The sequence below is a fragment of the Oncorhynchus mykiss genome, chromosome 5 (assembly GCF_013265735.2).
Source record: "Oncorhynchus mykiss isolate Arlee chromosome 5, USDA_OmykA_1.1, whole genome shotgun sequence".
Classification (NCBI taxonomy): Eukaryota; Metazoa; Chordata; class Actinopteri; order Salmoniformes; family Salmonidae; genus Oncorhynchus; species Oncorhynchus mykiss.
This window is the reverse complement of record NC_048569.1, coordinates 11,770,226-11,795,091: the sequence shown is the minus strand read 5'-3', so window position 1 is coordinate 11,795,091 and position 24,866 is coordinate 11,770,226. Positions and strand designations below refer to the sequence as shown.

At 42.5% G+C, this 24,866-nt stretch overlaps 2 protein-coding genes across 7 annotated transcripts in view; both read left to right on the top strand.

The window, feature by feature from the left end:
- Positions 1–691: 691 nt before the first annotated feature.
- aldh7a1 (aldehyde dehydrogenase 7 family, member A1) lies at positions 692–7,839 on the top strand. The gene is made up of 18 exons (XM_021601678.2): positions 692–966; positions 1,941–1,994; positions 2,417–2,482; positions 2,584–2,664; positions 2,893–3,016; positions 3,606–3,738; positions 3,988–4,032; positions 4,248–4,325; positions 4,470–4,567; positions 4,673–4,714; positions 4,925–5,019; positions 5,151–5,235; positions 5,371–5,477; positions 5,822–5,938; positions 6,144–6,241; positions 6,509–6,582; positions 6,666–6,741; positions 7,060–7,839. Exons 1-18 carry the CDS (start codon positions 772–774, stop codon positions 7,112–7,114), a joined length of 1,623 nt encoding a protein of 540 aa, XP_021457353.2. The 5' UTR covers positions 692–771; the 3' UTR covers positions 7,115–7,839.
- Positions 7,840–7,849: 10 nt separating this feature from the next.
- LOC110523196 (rab-like protein 6) overlaps positions 7,850–24,866 on the top strand; it is a 38,786-nt gene continuing 21,769 nt past the window's right edge. The window contains exons 1-9 of one of the 6 annotated variants that reach the window (XM_036976784.1): positions 7,850–7,987; positions 9,382–9,628; positions 9,742–9,894; positions 10,837–10,971; positions 11,458–11,505; positions 13,365–13,420; positions 18,698–18,789; positions 19,875–20,015; positions 20,488–20,593. In XM_036976784.1, coding sequence (XP_036832679.1) covers positions 9,765–9,894; positions 10,837–10,971; positions 11,458–11,505; positions 13,365–13,420; positions 18,698–18,789; positions 19,875–20,015; positions 20,488–20,593 — 708 coding nt within the window. In that variant the 5' untranslated portion in view covers positions 7,850–7,987; positions 9,382–9,628; positions 9,742–9,764. Of the gene's footprint in view, positions 7,988–8,047; positions 8,247–9,381; positions 9,895–10,836; positions 10,972–11,457; positions 11,506–13,364; positions 13,421–18,697; positions 18,790–19,874; positions 20,016–20,487; positions 20,594–24,866 lie in introns of those variants that run through there. The other 5 variants (XM_036976786.1, XM_036976783.1, XM_036976787.1 and 2 more) reach the window with 5 other exon arrangements.

The window sequence follows — 24,866 nt, the reverse complement described above, 5'->3', positions numbered from 1 at the left end:
GTAAGGGGGGTGGTGGAAAAAGTACCCAATTGTCATACTTTTGTCAAATTAAAGTATAGATACCTTAATAGAAAACTTACTCAACTGAAAGTGAAAGTCACCCAGTAAAATAATACTTGAGTAAAAGTCTAAAAGTATTTGGATTTAAATATACTTAAGTATCAAAAGTAAATGTAATTGCTAAAAGTATTAAAAGTAAAAGTATGAATAATTTAAAATGTCTTATACTAAGAAAACCAGATGCAAATATTTTCTTGTTTGTTATTTATTCACGGATAGCTAGGGGCATTCTCCAACACTCAAACATAATTTACAAATGAAGCATTTGTGTTTAGTGAGTCAGTCAAATCAGAGGCAGTAGGGATGACCTCTTGATAAGTGCGTGAATTGGACCATTTTCCTGTCCTGCTAAGAATTCAAAATGTCATGACTACTTTTGGGTGTCAGGGAAAATGTATAGTGTGAACATTTCATTATTTTCTTTAGGAATGTAGTGAAGTAAAACTAAACGTTGTCAAAATTATAAATAGTAAAGTGAAGTACAGATACCCTCAAAAACGTAGTACTTTGAAGTATTTTTTACTTAAGTACTTTACACTACTGGGTTAGGGTAAGATAAGAGGTTTAGAGTTGGAACGCCCCAAGGATCCCGGATAGTACTAACAAATTATGTCTGAAGGAGGTGCCGCGCGTGGACCAATCACTGGCGAATGTCACGAGGCCCAAGTGGAACTGGTGGAGCACGCCGTTTATTGCACCGGATATCCAACCATGCAGCGCTGCTTCACATTAACCATTGTACGGCACTGGGCCCTTCGAAAGAAACTTTTCACTATCAGCTACCAACAATCAGCAGCCATGTCTACACTTCTGATAAACCAGCCCAAATATGCCTGGTTGAAAGAATTAGGCCTGAGTGAGGATAATGACGGTGTTTACAACGGGAACTGGGGAGGCAAAGGAGAGGTAAAACATGCAAGGGGATTAGCTAGCTACACGTTATGTGGGTCCTGAATTCTAAATATAAACCCAGACATTATCGGCAAGCTAACTAGGCCACATAGTAGACTTTGCTTAGTACGTTAAGCTAAAAGCCCAAGTTTGACAATTGAGACAGATCAAAATGTTACGCAAACTTGTCCGAATAGTTTGTTGCTTTGACTTTTAAGTTTCTTAATTCATTGACACATTTGATAGGTTATATACAATGTAGCGTTAGTAATCAAATTCAACCAATTTCAGTAGCTATGTGAATATGTCTCCACTGTACTTGGTTAGCATAGCAAACTAAGTTAGCTAGGTAGCTGGTTTACTTTGCTACCGAGACACGTCGTCGAGTTTCTTGAGACTACAGGAACCTACTTTACGCGGTCTAGCTGGCTAGCATAACGTTACCTAGCTAGCACATGGTCTCTACAGGTAACAAAAAGCCGTGCGACAGATTTACAGCTGTCAAACTATTACATGACACTTACAGACATACAGTACTTAACGAGGCAGTTATGAAGTCACTGTAAATGTAAAAAGAACTTCCTACAGTTTTCTTTTATCGTTTATATATTTTTTTGCGCACTGCACATGTCTTACCCTACAGTGACACCTATCGGCCAGATATGATAGAAGGTTGAATTTGATTAAATTGTACTGAAAACGTAGTAATTTTAATTTACTCACTAACCCCCAATGCAATTGTCAGGCAGTATCATGGTATAACCCATCGACACCATTCCCTTTTACTGTATTCTTTATAGACTAACGTATGAAGAGTAAGCTACATAATGTCAAGTATAAGTAGTGGACAGTGTGTGTTGAAAAGTGCACTGCTATCTCAGTGGCTTCAGATAGCAATGAAGTATCCAATTCAAAGGCTGTGAACTGTATACAGTAATCATTTCCCTGCTCCTGTGGTGGGGTGTTCTAATCAGTGTTCTTTCTTCAAGGTCATCACCTCATATTGCCCTGCCAACAATGAGCCCATCGCCAGAGTACGCCAGGTAATGACAATAAGGTCTCACAGTTCTAAGAGTATACCACGGTCACCATTTTTAAAAATATAAACCACTGCTACCATTTTGCAATTTAACATAGAAATTGTGCATGGCCCCAATTGTGGTTTTCTGTTCAATTCTGCTCACCCAAATGTCAACATTGTTTGTTTAAATTGGCTGACTATCTCATTCTCCAAAAGCTTCTGAATGGCCTTGTCTTCAAGGCGTCAGTTGCTAATTGTTCGAGCCAAACCAGGTTTATATTCATAATGATCCCTAAAGATCAAGAGTCCAATATTAATAATCTGACCTGGATTCAAAGTTACTTTATACACTTTTTTTTTAAAGTCTCTCTTAAAGGAGCCTTACTGACCCCAATGCAAAACGTTAATGTAGTGAAGTTACTGGATACTGTTTCCTTTGTTCAGGCAACCATGGCAGAATATGAAGAAACTGTGCAGAAATTGAGGGATGCCTGGAAGGTGTGGGCAGATGTAAGTATGGTGGCTTAACCAAGAATGTGTCTTCATTGCTCATTTCATTTCACCTTTTGAACACGCCAACACTAAAAATCACATTTTCTCGTCAAATCTAGATTCCGGCCCCGAAAAGAGGAGAGATTGTGCGTCAGATTGGTGACGCACTGAGGAAAAAGATCAAAGTCCTGGGCAGTTTGGTAAGACCTATCACAAATGTGACCGCTGTAGTCTTGGCTGCAAACACACAGTAAAAGGGCAACATAACTACGATGATGAGATTCATAGCAGCTCCGTAGACTTTGACACTACCATGCTAGAGCTTGTCTCTTTTGGTGTTTCAGGGGAGAGGACAGAGCCATGCTAATAAGGGATGCGGTACTCAAAATGGACCAGTGCTCAAAAGGGAAACTGTTTTCTGTTTGTAGGTGTCCCTGGAGATGGGAAAGATCTATGTTGAGGGAGTCGGCGAGGTGCAGGAATACGTTGACGTCTGTGACTACGCTGTTGGCTTGTCTCGCATGATCGGCGGTCCAGTTCTCCCCTCTGAAAGTAAGTCTGCAGTTAACAATCCATTAAATGTTGTCTTATTTACCGAAGGGTGGTTGTTGGTTTAAGAAAAGTGTGCAGGCTTTTTGTGCCATTTCTGCTCGAACACACACGATCCTGTTCATCAGTTGCTCACCACGAACTTGTGAACAGGGCCACATATCTAGCATCTGTCCCTGTAGTCTTATTCATTATAATCTAAAAAGGCTAAACTGACCCTAGATCTGCACTCTGAGATGCTTTGTGGATACGGGCCCACGGGTGGCAGGGTAGCCTAGTGGTTAGAGCATTGGACTAGTAACCAGAAGGTTGCAAGTTCAAACCCCCGAGCTGACAAGGTACAAATCTGTCGTTCTGCCCCTGAACAGGCAGTTAACCCACTGTTCCTAGGCCGTCATTGAAAATAAGAATTTGTTCTTAACTGACTTGCCTAGTTAAATAAAGGTACTTTTTTTTTTTTTAAGACTGGAAGACAAGCCTGCACACCCAATACTTTTCCAGGACCGTAGTTGGATGTTAGAGAATCTTGGGATAGGAAATGGTGGTGTTAAATACAATTTGGTCAATTTGAAGTAATGTGATGTCTCTTTAGGACCGGGCCACGCGCTGATTGAGATGTGGAACCCTGTCGGTCTGGTGGGCATCATCACAGCCTTCAACTTCCCTGTGGCCGTCTACGGCTGGAACAACGCCATCGCCCTCATCTGTGGCAACGTCTGCCTCTGGTGAGTGCCTAAAGGTTCACACTGTTAACTGTTCTACATCATTGAGATGATATTGTGTATCAGTCTTTCTCTGCCAGTTTCATTTTAGTGATGTCTTTTAATGTTTACACCATGTCGCAAATAATTTCTGCAAGGGGACAAAGTCTAAGCTATAAGGACTCAAACCTGTTTAAAGGGAATCAGGTTCACATTATGGCAATGTACACAGCTCCTATTCCAGTTCTGAAATGTTTGTTGATTTTCCTCTAGGAAAGGAGCTCCCACCACCCCTCTAACCAGTGTAGCTGTAACCAAGTAGGTGTTTTGGGGTATTTTATCAGAGATTGAAGAGTTAATGCAAATTCTCTTATTTTAGTTACTGTCACGTTGAAGAGCGAATGTAGACTACATTTACTCATACTCCAAAATAGACGAGGCTCAATTAGACCACCAAACCATTTTTCAGCAACACACAGATGTGTAGGATTTAGTTGGATTGTGCTCAGTTGTGTCCGTGCGTGTTCCAACAGAATCGTGGCTGAGGTGTTGGAGCAAAACAACCTGCCAGGTGCCATCTGCTCCATGACATGCGGTGGCGCTGACATCGGGTGAGTCCTCTCCCCTAGTGACGGTCTTCTGTCCTTTCTCCTGGTACACTACTCCCTAGAAATACAAAAGGATTTTATTGGATGTAGGCAAGAGGGAGTGTCCAACATATTTCTTACACTAGTCTTTCCCTTTCGACCCCACAGCACAGCAATGTCGAAGGACGAGCGCGTCGACCTGGTCTCATTCACTGGCAGCACCCACGTGGGCAAGATGGTGGCCATGTTGGTGCAGGAGAGGTTTGGTGAGTCGGCACCTTTTTCACCTCTCAACCAAACTTGACCACATTTGGGACGCATTGCTTTATTTATTTTTTTAAAGATGACTTAATAGTGTTGATTTTGTACAGGTCGTAATTTGCTGGAGCTTGGCGGGAACAACGCCATCATAGGTAAGGGCGTGAAGACACTAGCCTTGTTGATTATTGTCATGATACTGCGACGTTATACATGCATGAGCAGACATATTATGAATTGCCTCAGAGTAGCTAGCACGAAATGGTATGATAATTACGACTGAGAATAATAGCCTGTCCATTTAATTTCTCAGGAAGTGTGTATATACGGTTATGTTTCTCAGTTGGCAATATGTGTGTCTTCAGTGTTTGAGGATGCTGATCTGAACCTTGTGGTGCCTTCTGCCGTCTTTGCTTCTGTGGGAACTGCTGGACAGCGCTGCACCACCACCAGGAGGCTGGTAAGTTGACGGCAACATATAGACTACTATGCTCATATCTGAGCAATGAAACGCACACATGCAGCAGTCACACTCTGAACTACAATCCAAGGCCCTGTTTAAATTATTTTATACGGATTACTTTGTTTTAGATGCTGCACGGAAGCATCCATGACGTAGTGGTGGAGAGGGTAGCCAAAGCCTACAAACAAGTCCGCATTGGAGACCCCTGGGACCGTAAGTGCTTCTGTAAAATGGATCAGCAAATTCTGTTCAACTTCCATACTAAGGTGGTTGAACATGTGACCACAATACAAGTGTGAATAACATGGTGCATGTTTTTAATATAGACGCCCCCCTTTTCCCCTACAGCGAGCACTATGTACGGCCCGCTCCACACCAAGCAGGCTGTGGACCAGTACCTGGCAGCCATCGAACAGGCCAAGCAACAGGGTGGCACTGTAGTGTGTGGAGGAAAGGTACTGTGCTCCTGCTGTGTACATAGAGCACCTCTGTGTGATGTGGGCTGTTATGTAGTCTAAAGGTCTCTCTTTAAAAATCTATTTTATCTCAATGAGAAAAACCTGTTTAAATAAAAGTAATGTTTATATGCCATTATAAGAGGACACACCTTAAGTTGAAAAATGACACTTGCACTACACAATCCTTTACTCTTTTAGCTCTAGCACAAATGATCAATGGATCAATTTGGAACCCAGTAGAAACCGTAAATAAGACCACAAACCGTTATCTGCTAATGTACGCAATAGCTGTCAAATAAAAGCTGAAAAGTGGGAATATCAGAGTTTGTTTTGGTTGCCAGGTGATGGATCGTCCTGGAAACTACGTGGAGCCCACCATCATCACAGGGCTGGCTCACGATGCGCCCATCGTTCACACAGAGACATTCGTCCCCATCCTCTATGTCCTCAAGTTCCAGGTAGGGCATCCATTACCTTCTGTCTCAGGAGCCTGGTTAAAGGAGACGTAACACTGCACTTAGTCTGGTTCAACCAGGTAAACTGTACCCTGTGCAATGTTGAAAACCAGAGAAGGTGGCTACTGGCTCATTTTGATTCTTGGTTATTCGGGGAGGGGGGGGGGGGGTTTAAATCCCTGCTAACTCTTATCTGTTGTCCACTCAGACTGAGGAGGAGGCGTTTGCCTGGAACAATGAGGTCAAGCAGGGCCTCTCCAGCAGCATCTTCACCAAGGACATGGGCCGAGTCTTCCGCTGGCTAGGGTAAGAGCTGGGTGTTGTGTATGAAGAAGTCCTTCTGAGGCGACGTGGTTCCTGAATGTTAGTGGGATTTGGGTTGTGGCTGAGGACTGGGTCTTAGCTTGAAAACAGGTTTGATCCACTTGATGGACAACAAGAATACGGTCTCAGGTGGACCACAGTACACAACGCTGTGTGTACGGTGCAATATAGCATCTAGTCTAAGTGATATAGTAGACATTGGAAAGTGGAGGTAGGCCTATTCATTGGAAAGATGCTTTCTTCCTCTAGACCTAAAGGATCGGACTGCGGCATCGTGAACGTCAACATTCCTACCAGCGGAGCTGAGATTGGAGGAGCCTTTGGTGCGTTGGCTATCTGTCTTTCTGTCTGTAGGCTTCCCTGTTTGCATTAGGCTAACTGCTGACGTGTGTGTGTTTGTTTCCAGGTGGGGAGAAACACACAGGAGGTGGACGGGAGTCAGGCAGCGACTCTTGGAAGCAGTACATGAGAAGGTCCACATGGTGAGTGAATAAAATAAATGCTCTCTGCCAGATCACACCCCACAGGAATATTTCAGTTTGTTCCACATCTCATCTTTATGGCAGACCCTCTATCACAGTTGGAACACTGCCATGTAAATTCTTTAACGCATAAGCCCCAAATTCACCGCACTATAAACCATGGTTTTACCTGGGTCTCCCGTCTGTATATTTGGGTTATCATGCTCCTTTTATAGAGGGTTGTAACGACTACAGACTATGTAATTGAGCATTTGGGGGGTGGAATGGATACTTGATAGACACAGTTTTCCTATTCTAACTGTTCTTCTCCCCCTTCAGTACTATCAACTACAGCAAGGATCTTCCTCTAGCTCAAGGAATCAAATTTGAGTGAAGCGGGCACACAAGGAACCCGGACCCAGTCAACCTTGATGAATCTACAAGGGAAACTAAAACACTAACTAACCATTTGGACTTTGCATAGTTTATTCTCCAAAATGCTAAACTTCTGTCCTAGCAACTTTTACAATCAGAAGAATAATTGGACTTGGCCAAGTGGGGCAACCGGGTGCGTTTTGGGTTGGTCATGGTGGTGGAATGCGGTTCAAGTATATATATTTGTTGTGACTTTAGGGGGTTGGTTGGAAATGGAATATTAATACTCCCATTGTTCTATTGTAAAGATGTTTATATTTGGCTGAAGCAGTCATAGAACTAACCACCCTAGTTGTGTGCAATTTGTTTGTGGCACTTAACTGTAGTACTTGACTCTGCTTTCTAATACTGTACCAGGTGCTTTGTACAAATAAATCATGCCTTTGTTTTGGGAAGATGTTTATTTATTTTATCAGATTTTTATTGGGGACAGCAAAACAATTTGACAAGCACTATATTGGTGTGTGGCACATGTGTGCAAATGTTGAATCACATCACTTCCCATTTCACATGATTCATTAAGGGGTGTAAAAGTGCATGTAGCCTAATATGGTCAATTTGTTACATAATGCAAAACAAACGACATGCCTGCCAACAAGTGTTAGTACTGTACAGTGTGTACTCGCCATATATTGGCTCCACTAGGGGCACCATTGAGCCTGAAATAAAGGTTTATCCAACTCCTCTTCTTGATGTTCTGCAGTTGTCGTCGGGATGATGAAGGATAGCAGCCAGCTAGGGAAATGGCTCTTATTGCTTTCAAATGAATGATTCCCAGATTTCTTGCATAAACCATTGGGCTGGGATGGTTTGTTCGGTGGCTGACTGTCAGGTAATTTAACGAATTCATGATAAAACACAGGTCGAGAAGACGAGGATGTGACATAGCTATGTTGTGACGGATAGCTAGGCTAGTTAGCTATGTTAGCCTCGGCAGAATTGAATACCAATGAACGTGGGCAGTCTTGACACGTAGCAGTTAACACGGGCAGAAGACAGTGGATAAAATCCAGGATATGCACGAATGTAAATCGGGCTGTCGTAGTACGCACTCGGCAGGTTGTTTGTGGAATGTTTTATTGCATATTTAGGTAACTAGTTAACTAGCTTACAACGTTATACAGCTGGCTAGATGTCAGCTCAGGCTCTGATGTGACACGTGTGAGAAAGGGTGCACAGAATGATAAGCGCTGTATAGCCCATGGATGAAACGTGTCAGCGAATGCAATAATTAATAGAAACCTCGTTATTCCTCTAAAATTATTAGTTAATTCTGCTCTACTGAATTCATAACACTTCTAGCTACCTGACAACTTCAGATGGGCTAGGACGTGTATAAGAGCTCCACAGTGGAGTTCTCATAATACCCATAACATCTGTCAAACGGGGAAAGTGTCCCAATTGTTTTTCCACCATAAATATGTCCCACAGGGCATTTTAGAAACACTTAAAAATAAGGGCTGTGTTTCATGTAGGCTTACACTGGCGTGATATTTTGATAACCATGCGAATCTCTCTCGGACAAGGTGACTTATTAATATATTCTGCCCCATTCACTCTCAGATTCGAAAATGTTAATTAGCATCAAAGTAGACCTCATGCAAAACTACAAATCCCAGCAAGTCATTTCTAGCTGACATCTTTGCTAACAGGTATTGTTTCAATTTAAAACTTGCACAAGACAGTTAACAGAATTGTCCATTTTAAATACAGTTAGCCAATTTATTAATTACTACATTTAGCTAACATTAGATAGTTAATCCAGAGATTCTTACCTTTGCCTCAATTCATCAGTCTCTTTCAGATCATCGCATTTGTAATTCTTTAAGATAGCCACATTTAGCATTTCGTTTTTGGGGGGTAAATACAGGTGTACATATTGATAAATCTCCTTGTCCTAGAGACATTGACACAGTTATCAAAATGTCACACCAAAGTGAGTAGCCTACACAAAACACAGCCCTTATTTCAAGTGTTTCTATAATTCCTTATGGGAAAAATGAATGGTGGAAAAACAATTGGAACCATTTCCCTGTTTGACCTCCAGGTTCTATGGGTATTATGACTCATACTGTGGTACTCTGTAAACAACATGGGATTTGATTCATTAAACCATCTGATATGGCATACTTACCAGGTACTGCTTTATTTCTCCCTGTATGAACATGTGGGTGAAGTTTTAAAAAATCCATGAATGTTCTTACATTTTCTGTCTCTCTTTTGCAGATATCTACTTGATGGATTCCATTGAACATTATTATTAGAATGCAACCAACTGCCTCAATCACTGAAGACTGTTTGACAAAGTATCACCTTGCTTGACAGAACAGGTGCTTCTTGTGAAGGAGACCTCCAAACTGTCCTCGATTTACTGAACTGGAAAGCAAAATGAAGACATCCCAGACCATAAATCATGACTCTGGTTTACCTGTCGATTTTTGACAGACGTATAAAATAATCACTTGATGTTTCGGTGTGTGTCTGCAGGATACTGACTCTTTCTTTCTCTCTCTCTCTCTCTCTCACACACACACACACACACACACACACACACACACTAAAGGACAACTTCTTGTATCAATCCAGAGTTCCCAAAGAGGACCGTCAAAATGTTTTCGGCTCTTAAGAAGCTGGTGGGCACCGAGCCTGGCCAGCTAGGAAACAAAAGCATTCCAGCTGGTTTGCAGTCAATGAACCAGAGCCTACAGAGAAGGTTTGCCAAGGGAGTACAGTATAACAGTAAGTAATTCAGCTCTTGAAAGTGATATCAAGAAGACCTGAAGCCCGGGATGTTGTCTTAAAGCAATTGTCCAGTGGAAATCTCACTTTCATATTCTGTTCATATTCTGTTAACTCACAACCAAATAATGTTGTTGACTCGTTCTACACTCGTCTTTATGGCCAATGCATAAATAGGAGAAAAAGAAAACACTTGAAAAACCCTTAAAAAAAGCTTGCTATGTCCTCATATGACTTCATGTTACCTAATTTTATAAACAGTTAGACTTTTTCATACTCTGTGCTCACACAGAGCTCTGTTAGTACAGTGTTGTAGGACTACATTAGAGAAGATAATTAAAAATGAATCATGGCTATCTGATCACCTTACCCAATGGTCTATTTTTCTATGGGGTCGAAACAAGTATTGTTTGTTTAGGCCTTGTCTTTTGAATGTCAATAACATTGACATGTTCCATACCTGCAGCAGGATGCCTGCAGCCATTCATTTGGAAGGAATATTATGTTTTATGTAAGCTATGTGCCTGACTGTTTCTGCACTCAACAACGTTGTCTTATCTGACTACTAAAGCAGAAACATACTGGCACACAGGCTGTTTCACATTAAAGGGTTAGTTCACCCAAAATACAAATCAACAACATTTTATGAAGAGGCCTACCTAGAATGTAGTGTATGGACCTGGAGAGTTAGCCACCCAAGATTTGGGTTTGTTTATTTAGCTACAGAATTAGCATTGTCTGCTCAAATCAATAGGAGTGATAGGGTCCCAGTTAGCATACTCCAGTTAGCATACTCCAGTCTGCATACCTAAGCCTAATTTCCTCAGGAAGAGTTCAAGCACTTCCTTGATTTCTGTTATTGTTGCATTCTCTCCATGAGGGTCTTAAATAATATCACAAAAATGTCTCCCTGCTTTCCCCCTCTCTCTCTGTCTCGTTTAGTGAAGATCATCATCCGTGGAGACCGGAACACCGGAAAGAGTGCCCTATGGCACCGACTACAGGGGAAGAAGTTTCTGGAAGAGTACATCCCCACACAAGAAATCCAGGTCTCCAGCATCCACTGGAACTATAAAAGTAAGATGCCGTGTGTTTGTCTGACACACTAGTGGTCCTCTGTATCTCAGTTGGTGGAGCATGGCACTTGCCACGTCAGGACAGTGAGTTCGACTCCTGGCATCACCCATACGTCAAATGTATGCACACATGACTGTAAGTTGCTTTGAATAAAAGCGCCAGCTAAATGGCATATACTATAATGTTATTTATACATGCCGTCAAGTCTATTAGCTATCATGTGTATTGTATGGAGAAAACAACTGCCCAAGCCTTTCAAAAGCACTTCCACAGAGGGAATTTCATCGTAGTATAGACCTATGTACTGAGATGTGACTTTTAAACAACATCGAAAGATTAAACAAACCTTCAGTTTTTAACCATAGGAATGTTGAAAGCTGTAGTCAAATGTTCCCAAACTGTTGATTCAGAATTGTCTGACTTGTTACAGTTTTCTTATTATCAAAGGCATTTTAGTGATTGCAGATTGTGTTTTTTCCCTCTTAGCGACAGACGACGTTGTCAAGGTGGAAGTTTGGGACGTGGTGGACAAAGGTGAGCCTACAGTGTTGCTCAATGTGATTTGCTGTAAAGCAAAAGTGACCAATGTCATCTGCGGTAGATAGGAATGGGTGCAGGCTTTTGTTCCAGCCAAATAGTATTTTCATTTAAGATTAATTTAATCTGGTGTTACTGCATTGTTTGGTTAAAACAAAAGCCTCTACCAGCATTGCGTCTCTGCAGAAGTGTGTTTACGTTTGGCCAACCGCTTCTTTAAAGAAAGCTTACTGAAGTGTTCCTGTTGAATGTAAAACACACGTTCAACAAAATGAGGTATTCATTAAAAAAACTGTGTACAATCTGTAGTTTTGTTCGCATTGAATTCCATGGAATGTTAGTTGACAGTCAATCTGTTACAAATACACTGACCTAATTTAAGCTATAACACTGCCACATTGTTCTACCTCTGTCTGTCTGTCTGACTGTCTGTCTTGATTAATCAGTAATTTCAACTAACTAAAAAACATTTCCTGATTTTATTTTTGCCATTCGTGTTGGTGTTTTCTCATGCATTTTTTACCTCCTGTCACCTCTGTAGGCCAAAAGCCTCCTCCTGAGGGCTTAGGTGAGAGGTAGCCTAGCCTGTGGTATTGTGAACTAGTCTAGACTGCCTGTGCAGCTAGGACTGAGTCCTAACCTGAGATCTACAACAAAACTTCCACGTCTGTGGAAATCTCCCATTTATGTCAATCTGTTATTGATATCAATGTGTGATTCATTTAGTTGCACTTGTGTATCTCAAGTAGGAATCAGCCCTTGGACTGACTTTGACATCTTATCCTGTGTGCTGTGCTTTCTGGAAACATATTCTGGGCTTTACATGGAGTGCTGTGTGGCCATGGTCAATGGTTTTGTTCTATTGTAAAATAATAATAATAATAAACTTGAGTGGTTTGGTGATAAGTAGCCTAAATGAAGATGACTGCACCATGAAGGGACTCTGAAGGGTTGGGATTATAAGGCCTATGTGGCAGAATAGTGGTGATAACATTAAAGTTAGACCAAGAGATATGACAATATCACTGTACATAGCAGGGCAACTTCCTGCTTACAGAAATGAACAACAACCAAATCTATTGTCTCAACGGAGGGCATCAATTGAATAGATAAGACTTGGCAGATTTAAATGACGTGGTTGTTGATAAATTCATCAGGAAGACACCCCGCGGTGAATGATGTCATGTTGCTGAGTTTACCTTTAATGTAGACTGTTGATGGAATAGCGTGCATAATAATTCTATTGAAATAGCGCTGCAGGTAGATGAATGCCTTGGTTTTGACATTTCTCCTCCTTAAATGACAGGTAGTGAACACCGTGGAGAGCTGAATATGTTAGGTGCCATTTTGAAACCGTGACTTGCTTTTCTGTCATCTTGATTATAAATACGATACAATACGATATACTTTATTGCCCAGTTACATGGACATTCATTTCGTGAAGTCAGCGTACAAACACAGAAACACAACACACTATAAATAGACTTTATGATTCGGGTGGGACAGCCTCTTTCTGCCAAACAGAATGTCAGCTGAATGAAAAACATAAGAAACTATTTTAAGTTTCTCTGGATCACAATAAACCTGGAGAAAAATATAACTTGCTTGCCTATATGTGTTGTGGTTGAGCAAATACCCATATTGATAAATTATCAATATGTTAGACACATGGAATTGATTTGCACCTAAGCCTACATATGTTAGCATAGTTACCCACTGCTACTTCAAGTGTGTGTTGTCTTTCCTCTTATGCATTTTGGTATGCTATACGTCCTCTGTGTGAAACCACGGTAAGTGCCTTTCCTTAATTGCTTTTCTGCCTCGCTAATTGTAATCTCCTGTTTTCCCAACCACTGCAGGGAAAGGCAAGAAGCGAGGAGAAATGCTGAAAACGGAGAATGAACCCCTGGAGGTAAGTGCCATATGATTGTTAATCATCAATAACAAATTACTTTCATTTCTTACCATGTCTTTTAAAATACAACCAAAAGAGAATCCCACTGCTTTGAACAGCGCTCATAACAGAGCTTGAAGTCTCCTTAGCCATGTCATGTGTAATATGTCCAATTATAGCACGGCTAAGGGCTGTTCTTACGCACGACGCAATGCGGAGTGCCTGGATACAGCCCTTAGCTTTGGTATATTGGCCATATATCACAAACCCCCAAGGTGTCTTATTGCTATTATAAACTTGTTACCAACGTAAGTAGAGCAGTAGAAATGAATGAATACTTGTGATATACGGTCTGATATACCACGGCTGTCAGCCAATCAGCATTCAAGGCTCGAACCACACAGTTTATAATTAGCTATATGACATATTTTAGTAATTGCAATGACAAGAAAGGACTTCAAGATTCTGTTGGTTGAAGGATGGTTTTTATATAACCATTTTAGTATCAACCTTCCATGTAAATGAGTTGGATATAAATTATATTTCATAAATCATACACTGCTCAAAAAAATAAAGGGAACACTAAAATAACACATCCTAGATCTGAATGAATGAAATATTCTTATTAAATACTTTTTTCTTTACATAGTTGAATGTGCTGACAAAAAAATCACACAAAAATTATCAATGGAAATCAAATTTATCAACCCATGGAGGTCTGGATTTGGAGTCACACTCAAAATTAAAGTGGAAAACCACACTACAGGCTGATCCAATGATGTAATGTCCTTAAAACAAGTCAAAATGAGGCTCAGTAGTGTGTGTGGCCTGTGTGACCCCCCTACAACGCCTGGGCATGCTACTGATGAGGTGGCGGATGGTCTCCTGAGGGATCTCCTCCCAGACCTGGACTAAAGCATCCGCCAACTCCTGGACAGTCTGTGGTGCCACGTGGCGTTGGTGGATGTAGCGAGACATGATGTCCCAGATGTGCTCAATTGGATTCAGATCTGGGGAACGGGCGGGCTAGTCCATATCATCAATGCCTTCCTCTTGCAGGAACTGCTGACACACTCCAGCCACATGGGGTCTAGCATTGTCTTGCATTAGGAGGAACCGCACCAGCATATGGTCTCACAAGGGGTCTGAGGATCTCATCTCGGTACCTAATGGCAGTCAGGCTACCTCTGGCGAGCACATGGAGGGCTGTGCGGCCCCCCAAAGAAATGCCACCACACACCATGACTGACCCACCGCCAAACCGGTCATGCCGGAGGATGTTGCAGGCAGCAGAACGTTCTCCACGGCGTCTCCAGACTCTGTCACGTCTGTCACGTGCTCAGTGTGAACCTGCTTTCATCTGTGAAGAGCACAGGGCGCCAGTGGCAAATTTGCCAATCCTGGTGTTCTCTGGGTAAATGCCAAACATCCTGCATGGTGTTGGGCTGTAAGCACAACCCCCACCTGTGGACGTCAGGCCCTCATACCACCCTCATGGAGTCTGTTTCTGACCGTTTGAGCAGACACATGCACATTTGTGGCCTGCTGGAGGTCATTTTGCAGGGCTCTGGCAGTGCTCCTCCTGCTCCTTCTTGCACAAAGGCGGAGGTAGCGGTCCTGCTGCTGGGTTGTTGCCCTCCTACGGCCTCCTCCACGTCTCCTGATGTACTGGCCTGTCTCCTGGTACCTCCTCCATGCTCTGGACACTACGCTGACAGACACAGCAAACCTTCTTGCCACAGCTCGCATTGATGTGCCACCCTGGATGAGCTGCACTACCTGAGCCACTTGTGTGGGTTGTAGACTCTCATGCTACCACTAGAGTGAAAGCACCGCCAGCATTCAAAAGTGACCAAAACATCAGCCAGGAAGCATAGGAACTGGAAGTGGTCTGTGGTTATCACCTGCAGAACCACTCCTTTATTGGGGGTGTCTTGCTAATTGCCTATAATTTCCACCTGTTGTCTATTCCATTTGCACAACAACATGTGAAATTTATTGTCAATCAGTGTTGCTTCCTAAGTGGACAGTTTGATTTCACAGAAGTGTGATTGACTTGGAGTTACATTGTGTTGTTTAAGTGTTCCCTTTATTTTTTTGAGCAGTGTTTATAGGCCTTTATTTATTGAGATATATATATATATATATATATATATATACACACACACACACACACACACACACACACAGTAGGTTTTTAGAAGTACCTTATTTTTAGAAATACCTTATTTACAGAAGTATTCAGACCCTTTCCTATGAGACTCGAAATTGAGGTCTGGTGCATCCTGTTTCCAGGATACACCTACAGTGCCTTGCGAAAGTATTCGGCCCCCTTGAACTTTGCGACCTTTTGCCACATTTCAGGCTTCAAACATAAAGATATAAAACTGTATTATTTTGTGAAGAATCAACAACAAGTGGGACACAATCATGAAGTGGAACGACATTTATTGGATATTTCAAACTTTTTTAACAAATCAAAAACTGAAAAATTGGGCGTGCAAAATTATTCAGCCCCCTTAAGTTAATACTTTGTAGCTCCACCTTTTGCTGCGATTACAGCTGTAAGTCGCTTGGGGTATGTCTCTATCAGTTTTGCACATCGAGAGACTGAAATGTTTTCCCATTCCTCCTTGCAAAACAGCTCGAGCTCAGTGAGGTTGGATGGAGAGCATTTGTGAACAGCAGTTTTCAGTTCTTTCCACAGATTCTCGATTGGATTCAGGTCTGGACTTTGACTTGGCCATTCTAACGTTGTTTATTTTTGAACCATTCCATTGTAGATTTTGCTTTATGTTTTGGATCATTGTCTTGTTGGAAGACAAATCTCCGTCCCAGTCTCAGGTCTTTTGCAGACTCCATCAGGTTTTCTTCCAGAATGGTCCTGTATTTGGCTCCATCCATCTTCCCATCAATTTGAACCATCTTCCCTGTCCCTGCTGAAGAAAAGCAGGCCCAAACCATGATGCTGCCACCAACATGTTTGACAGTGGGGATGGTGTGTTCAGCTGTGTTGCTTTTACGCCAAACATAACGTTTGCATTGTTGCCAGAAAGTTCAATTTTGGTTTCATCTGACCAGAGCACCTTCTTCCACATGTTTGGTGTGTCTCCCAGGTGGCTTGTGGCAAACTTTAAACGACACTTTTAAATTTCTTTAAGAAATGGCTTTCTTCTTGCCACTCTTCCGTAAAGGCCAGATTTGTGCAATATACGACTGATTGTTGTCCTATGGACAGAGTCTCCCACCTCAGCTGTAGATCTCTGCAGTTCATCCAGAGTGATCATGGGCCTCTTGGCTGCATCTCTGATCAGTCTTCTCCTTGTATGAGCTGAAAGTTTAGAGGGACGGCCAGGTCTTGGTAGATTTGCAGTGGTCTGATACTCCTTCCATTTCAATATTATCGCTTGCACAGTGCTCCTTGGGATGTTTAAAGCTTGGGAAATATTTTTGTATCCAAATCCGGCTTTAAACATCTTCACAACAGTATCTCGGACCTGCCTGATGTGTTCCTTGTTCTTCATGATGCTCTCTGCGCTTTTGACGGACCTCTGAGACAATCACAGTGCAGGTGCATTTATACGGAGACTTGATTACACACAGGTGGATTGTATTTATCATCATTAGTAATTTAGGTCAACATTGGATCATTCAGAGATCCTCACTGAACTTTTGGAGAGAGTTTGCTGCACTGAAAGTAAAGGGGCTGAATAATTTTGCACGCCCAATTTTTCAGTTTTTGATTTGTTAAATATTTTGAAATATCCAATAAATGTCGTTCCACTTCATGATTGTGTCCCACTTGTTGTTGATTCTTCACAAAAAAATACAGTTTTATATCTTTATGTTTGAAGCCTGAAATGTGGCAAAAGGTCGCAAAGTTCAAGGAGGCCGAATACTTTCGCAAGGCACTGTATTTCCAGATATTTCTACAATTTGATTGGAGTCCACCTGTGATAAATTCAATTGATTGGACATGATTTGGAAAGGCACACACCATGATCATAAGTTCACACAGTTGACAGTGCATGTCAGAGCAAAACCCAAGTCATGATGTTGAAGGAATTGTCCGTAGAGCTCTGAGACAGGATTGTGTCAGGGCACGTGTATGGGGAAGGGTACCAATTCTGCAGCATTGAAGGTCCCAAAGAACACAGTGGCCTCCATCATTCTTAAATGGAACCACCAAGACTCTTCCTAGAGCTGGCCGCCCAGCCAAACTGCGCAAAAGGGGGAGAAGGGCCTTGGATCAGGGAGGTGAGCAAGAACCTGATGGTCACTCTGACAGACCTCTAGAGTTCGTCTGTGGAGGTGGGAGAACCATCCAGAAGGACAACCATCGCTGCAGCACTCCACCAATCAGGCCTTTATGGTAGAGTGGCCAGATGGAAGCCACTCCTCAGTAAAAGGCACATGACAGCCCGCTTGGAGTTTGCGAAAAAGGCACCTAAAGGACTCTGACCATGAGAAACAAGAGCCTCTGGTCTGATGAAACCAAGATTGAACTCTTTGGCCTGAATACCAAGTGTCATGTCTGGAGGAAACCTGGCACCATCCCTACGGTGAAGCATGGTGGTGGCAGCATTATGCTGTAGGGATGTTTTGAGTAGCAGGAACTGAGAGACTTGTCAGGATCGAGGGAAAGATGAACAGAGCAAAGTACAGAGAGATCCTTGATGAAAAACTGCTCCAGAGCGCTCAGGACCTCAGACTGGGGCGAAGGTTCACCTTCCAATAGGACAACAACCCTAAGCACATAGCCAAGACAACGCAGGAGTGGCTTCGGGACAAGTCTGTGAATGTCCTTCAGTGTCCCAGCCAGAGCCCGAACTTGAACCCGATCGAACATCTCTGGAGAGACCTGAAAATAACTGTGCAGCGACGCTCCCCGTCCAACCTGACTGAGTTTGAGAGGATCTTCAGAGAAGAATGGGAGAAACTCCCCAAGTACAGGTGTGCCAAGCTTGTAGCGTCATACCCAAGAAGACTTGAGGCTGGTGTCGCTGGCAAAGGTGCTTCAAAAAAGTACTGAGTAAAGGGTCTGAATACTTAGGTAAACGTGATATTTCATTATTTCATTATTTTTTATAAATGTTCAACATTTTGGAAAACCTGTTTTTGCTTTTCATTATGAGGTATTGTGTGTAGATATAATTTTGGAATATGGCTGTAACTTAACAAAATGTGGAAAAAGTCAAGGGGTCTGAATACTTTCCGAATGCGCTGTATGTTGCTCTGAATATCAATGAATGAAGGCCTAATGGAGAATGGTTTTCTCGTCTGTTGCGTTACTAGAATGAGACTGAGATGGCTCTGGATGCAGAGTTTCTGGACGTGTACAAGAACTGCAATGGAGTCATCATGATGTTCGACATCACCAAACAATGGTGAGCCTCTCTGTCTTTCTCTTTATCCCTCTTTCTTTTTTATAGATCACTCTCTTTCTCCCTGTCTGGCTTTCTTTCTGTTTCTCCTTCCCTGCCCCCAACACACATCATGTAAAGTGACTTGGGCTACAGGGCAACTAGACAGTCAAGAATCCAATTATATCTTGGTCGATGTGTGACTGCCAGTGATACGACTATCTGACCCAGGTCAGTGTGTGACTGCCAGTGATACGACTATCTGACCCAGGTCCGTGTGTGACAGCCAGTGATACGACTATCTGACCCAGGTCGGTGTGTGACAGCCAGTGATACGACTATCTGACCCAGGTCGGTGTGTGACAGCCAGTGATACGACTATCTGACCCAGGTCGATGTGTGACAGCCAGTGATACGACTATCTGACCCAGGTCAGTGTGTGACAGCCAGTGATACGACTATCTGACCCAGGTCGGTGTGTGACAGCCAGTGATACAACTATCTGACCCAGGTCACTGTGTGACAGCCAGTGATACGACTATCTGACCCAGGTCACAAAGATGTGCACAGAACTGGAAAAAAAAGTATCTCTGATTATTAGTGTCTGTTTGAAGAGCCATAACTTGATAACCCACCTCTAGTTGACTCTCTTTGTGAATGACTTAAACCAAGGCTTATTTTAGAAATTGTTGTTCAGCTAGCTTTCAAATCAAATCACATTTTATTGGCCACATACACGTGTTTAGCAGATGTTATTGCGGGTGTAGCGAAATGCTTGTGTTTCTAGCTCCAACAGTGCAGTTAGTGGTTTGACAAGATATTGTATTTCAGTTCACTAATTTACTTTCTGTTGCTCTTGATAAGATAAATACAAGGTTCCCAGCTTTGCATCTCTAGATATCCCAGCTTTACTAGTATAATTTGCATATTGAAGAACCACACAAGATTGACAGTACATTATTACAGTATTATTGAGACACAACCACCCTCTTCCTATGCATTTTTATTCATCTCAAGTCGGGAGTGTTTTTGAGTCCCTCCTTAATTTGTATATTTCATTCTTCCCACTAGCTTATATTTTGCGCTCAAGTCATGGGTCTATTTCACAGGACATTTGACTACATCGTGCGGGAGCTGCCCAAAGTGCCTACCCACGTGCCTGTCTGTGTGTTGGGCAACCAGAGGGACATGGGCGAACACCGGGTCATCCTACCCGACGACACCCGAGAGTTCCTCTGTCACCTCAACAGGTAGGGGGTGCCACAACTGCCGCGGGGTACATTCAGTTGACTCATTCTGTTACTCTCAAGGAGTTATGATGGTCAATGCTTTGCAGGAGTGTATCACTTCAGTGTTTTCTTCTCCAATGGTAAAAGTGTGCAAAACTCTCTACCCTCCACTATCTATTACAGAGTGCTACACCACTCACCTAGTCCTTCACATGCAGAAATATCTGTCTCGAAGGGACACTTTTAAGGGAGTGTTGCGCTGTAACCCCTGAACTAATCATATTGAAATCTCTAGCTTTGTTAGTCTTTGTCAATAGATTTCATGAAACACATTCCTGATCAGTGATGTAGTGGTGAAAAAATATGTGGCTATACTGACTCCCTATACTTACAATGCATTTTTCTGCAAAAGGTGGGTGAACTGCGTTACTTTCGTTTACCCTCCGCTACACCACTGGTCCTGATATGTCCTCTACTTGCTTTGCGTTTGCAGGCCTCCAGGTTCTTCTTACATCCACTACGCTGAATCTTCAATGAAGAATGGCTTTGGCCTCAAGTACCTGCACCGCTTCTTCAATATCCCCTTCTTACAGCTGCAGGTCAGTCCAAATAAAATGGCTGCTTCTTCAACATTCCTATGAAATATGTGGAAAAGGCCCCCTTTTTCTCCTAGATTGGTCCTTTGAGCTGCGTATATACGAGTTGCCCCTAATTACTGATACAGGGTCAGATTGTCCCGTTTGGCTCAGTTGTTAGGGCATGACGCTTGCAATGCCAGGATTGTGTGTTCGATTCCCATCGGGGACCAGTATGGGGGGGGAAGTATGAAAATGTAGGCACTCACTATTGTAAGTCGCTCTGTATAAGAGAATCTGCTAAATGACAAAGATGTAAAAAAAATAATAATAATTATCCCCTTAAAATCTCTTAAGTATTCACCCCTTTTTTTCCCAATTTTCGCCTAAAATGACATACCCAAATCTAACTGCCTGTAGCTCAGGACCTAAAATGACATACCCAAATCTAACTGCCTGTAGCTCAGGACCTAAAATGACATACCCAAATCTAACTGCCTGTAGCTCAGGACCTGAAACAAGGATATGCATATTCTTGACACCATTTGAAAGGAAACACTTTGAAGTTTGTTGAAATGTGAAATGAATGTAGGAGAATATAACACATTAGATCTGGTAAAAGATAATACAAAGAAAAAAAACGTGTTTTTTGTACCATCATCTTTTAAATGGAAGAGAAAGGCCATAATGTATTATTCCAGCCTAGGTGCAATTTTGATTTTGGCCGCAGTGTATGTGCAAAGTCTTAGACTGATCCAATGAACCATTGCATTTCTGTTAAAAAATTTGTGTCAAGACTGCCCAAATGTGCCTAATTGGTTTATTAATAACTTCAAGTTCATAACTGTGCACTCTCCTCAAACAATAGCATGGTATTCGTTCACTGTAATAGCTACTGTAAATTGAACAGTGCAGTTAGCTTAAATTCTTGTTAATCTTTCTGCCAATATCAGATATGTCTATGTCCTGGGTTACTTACAACCTCATGCTAATTGCATTAGCCTACATTAGCTCAACCGTCCCGAGGGGGACCCACCAATCCTGTATAGGTTTTAATGGTTTACGGATAGGTGAAGGGAAGGGTTGTCTAATCTTAGACCTACAACTTCTACCTCGAGCTTCCTTCAGATGCAGTTTAGTCAAAACAAAATGTCCACCATCAAGGCCCAATTGGTCATATATGGCATCCCCTCTAACCATGAGCCCTCTTTCTATTCATGATTACTTCATCAATGAGTAACACAAGGAAAGAGAAGCCAATACTCTTTTTAAGTGAATGATGAACTACCACCCCAGTACAATGTCAGAGATGATCAGACTATTTTAGACATGGCTTCGGTGTTGTGCATCGATGTCTTGAGAGTAGGGTATAAATATGCAGCACACACTGGCTCGCTATAAGGTTCAACACTGTAACTTTACTCTTACGAACACTGCCCTGTCCACGGTTGGTGTTAAAAATTTACAGAGTCATTGTTCATTCAGTGGTGTTACATTATTCAAGGCGAAAATGACACGGGGCACGGAGTCCTGTATCCTCTTCTCTTCTGTCGTTTGAATTTTGGTGCAAGATACATGCGTATGTGCAAGATACATACGTTATACACTGTCCAATGAAATGCTCACTTGCAGGTTCCTTCTCGACAATGCAACAACAATAAGAAATAATATAGGAATACGATCATGAAGTTAACAGCTCAGTAGAATAGAATAAAATGTTTAGCATAAGTATAGTACAGGAAGGTACAATTTAGTATAGATATGGACCAACTTTTCCTGATTACCTGACGTCTTTAGCTTTCCCCCCCCTTTCTTGTTCTTTCTGAAATGTATGGTTGAACACCTGGGCTGAATCTCATGAATGTTTCAGTGTAGGGTAGTATGGCTTCTCACCTCCCTTCTTCACAGATCTATTTCTCCGTAAGTTCAGAGGGAGGTGAAACAAATTAGAGACTGGAGTGGAGGATGAGGGGAGGAGGGGATCAGAGAGAAAAGGGAGGAGTGGAGGATGAGGGGAGGAGGGGATCAGAGAGAAAAGGGAGGAGTGGAGGATTAGGGGAGGAGGGGATCAGAGAGAAAAGGGAGGAGTGGAGGATGAGGGGAGGAGGGGATCAGAGAGAAAAGGGAGGAGTGGAGGATGAGGGAGGAGGGGATCAGAGATAAAAGGGAGGAGTGGAGAATGAGGGGAGGAGGGGATCAGAGAGAAAAGGGAGGAGTGGAGGATGAGGGGAGGAGGGGATCAGAGAGAAAAGGGAGGAGTGGAGGATGAGGGAAGAGGGGATCAGAGAGAAAAGGGAGGAGTGGAGGATGAAAGGATAAGAGGGTGGAAGGGAAAAGTTGCCTCTTGACTTTTGAAAAACTCAGATAATTGCCTATACTAGCGTAGAACAACGCTACATCTTACCGTTACCGGAAGAACCAGATTTTGCATGGAAATAAAAGGTTGTTCCAATATTTATGATGATGTATGACAAATGAGGACCCTAGAATGTGACATTGGCATACTACAGATCTCAAATCAAATCAAATTTTATTTGTCACATACACATGGTTAGCAGATGTTAATGCGAGTGTAGCGAAATGCTTGTGCTTCTAGTTCCGACAATGCAGTAATAACAAGTAATCTAACTAGCAATTCCAAAACTACTGTCTTGTACACAGTGTAAGGGGATAAAGAATATGTACATAAGGATATATGAATGAGTGATGGTACAGAGCAGCATAGGCAAGATACAGTAGATGGTATCGAGTACAGTATGTACAAATGAGATGAGTATGTAAACAAAGTGGCATAGTTTAAAGTGGCTAGTGATACATGTATTACATAAGGATACAGTCGATGATATAGAGTACAGTATATACGTATGCATATGAGATGAATAATGTAGGGTAAGTAACATTATATAAGGTAGCATTGTTTAAAGTGGCTAGTGATATATTTACATCATTTCCCATCAATTCCCATTATTAAAGTGGCTCATGTGGCTTAAAGATCTCATGTATACATCAGAAGAGGAGATTTCACAGTTGTTTCAGGACTTTCTATCTTTCTCTCAAGGGATTGAATTTCTCGACTGCTAACTACAGATATAGGCCTAGCTCAGGCGTCGGCATGTGAAACCCTTGACTGCTAACTACAGATATAGGCCTAGCTCAGGCGTCGGCATGTGAAACCCTTGACTGCTAACTACAGATATAGGCCTAGCTCAGGCGTCGGGCATGTGAAACCCTTGACTGCTAACTACAGATATAGGCCTAGCTCAGGCGTCGGCATGTGAAACCCTTGACTGCTAACTACAGATATAGGCCTAGCTCAGGCGTCGGCATGTGAAACCCTTGACTGCTAACTACAGATATAGGCCTAGCTCAGGCGTCGGCATGTGAAACCCTTGACTGCTAACTACAGATATAGGCCTAGCTCAGGCGTCGGAATGTGAAACCCTTGACTGCTAACTACAGATATAGGCCTAGCTCAGGCGTCGGCATGTGAAACCCTTGACTGCGAACTACAGATATAGGCCTAGCTCAGGCGTCGGCATGTGAAACCCTTGACTGCGAACTACAGATATAGGCCTAGCTCAGGCGTCGGCATGTGAAACCCTTGACTGCTAACTACAGATATAGGCCTAGCTCAGGCGTCGGCATGTGAAACCCTTGACTGCTAACTACAGATATAGGCCTAGCTCAGGCGTCGGCATGTGAAACCCTTGACTGCTAACTACAGATATAGGCCTAGCTCAGGCGTCGGCATGTGAAACCCTTGACTGCTAACTACAGATATAGGCCTAGCTCAGGCGTCGGAATGTGAAACCCTTGACTGCGAACTACAGATATAGGCCTAGCTCAGGCGTCGGCATGTGAAACCCTTGACTGCTAACTACAGATATAGGCCTAGCTCAGGCGTCGGAATGTGAAACCCTTCTGGATGGAAACTCTTAAGAGCTTGAGTGCCTCTGCTTCATTTCCCACATAACAACACATCCCCGATACGTGCCATGTCCCACGACAGTGGTTTGAGGTTTTGCTCACATGAAAGCCTTTCAGTGTTTTCCACAAGTAACCTGGAGTAGCCAGCCTTAATAGAAAATGTAGCCAGCCAAGCCTCCCTGGGCTTGTCCTCTTGGGTTCGGAAACTTTTACTGAACAACCTACATTTTGGTTGTTTCTTGTACATTCTAATGCCTTGATTCCATCAGAAATACACAGCTAAATGAATATACCTTCCAAATTGGAAAAAGTAGTTGTGGTATTATGTAGAAGGACATGACTTTACAATTAATATGGATGAAAATGGATG

What these genes read in the sequence shown, in the direction of transcription:
- aldh7a1 (XM_021601678.2), top strand. Translation starts at nt 772, where the DNA reads ATGCAGCGCTGCTTCACATTAACCATTGTACGGCACTGGGCCCTTCGA. An exon ending in GTTGGTGCAGGAGAGGTTTG is followed by an intron (nt 4,568 to 4,672) that starts GTGAGTCGGCAC and finishes GATTTTGTACAG; the next exon opens with GTCGTAATTTGCTGGAGCTT. An exon ending in CTGTAGTGTGTGGAGGAAAG is followed by an intron (nt 5,478 to 5,821) that starts GTACTGTGCTCC and finishes TTTGGTTGCCAG; the next exon opens with GTGATGGATCGTCCTGGAAA.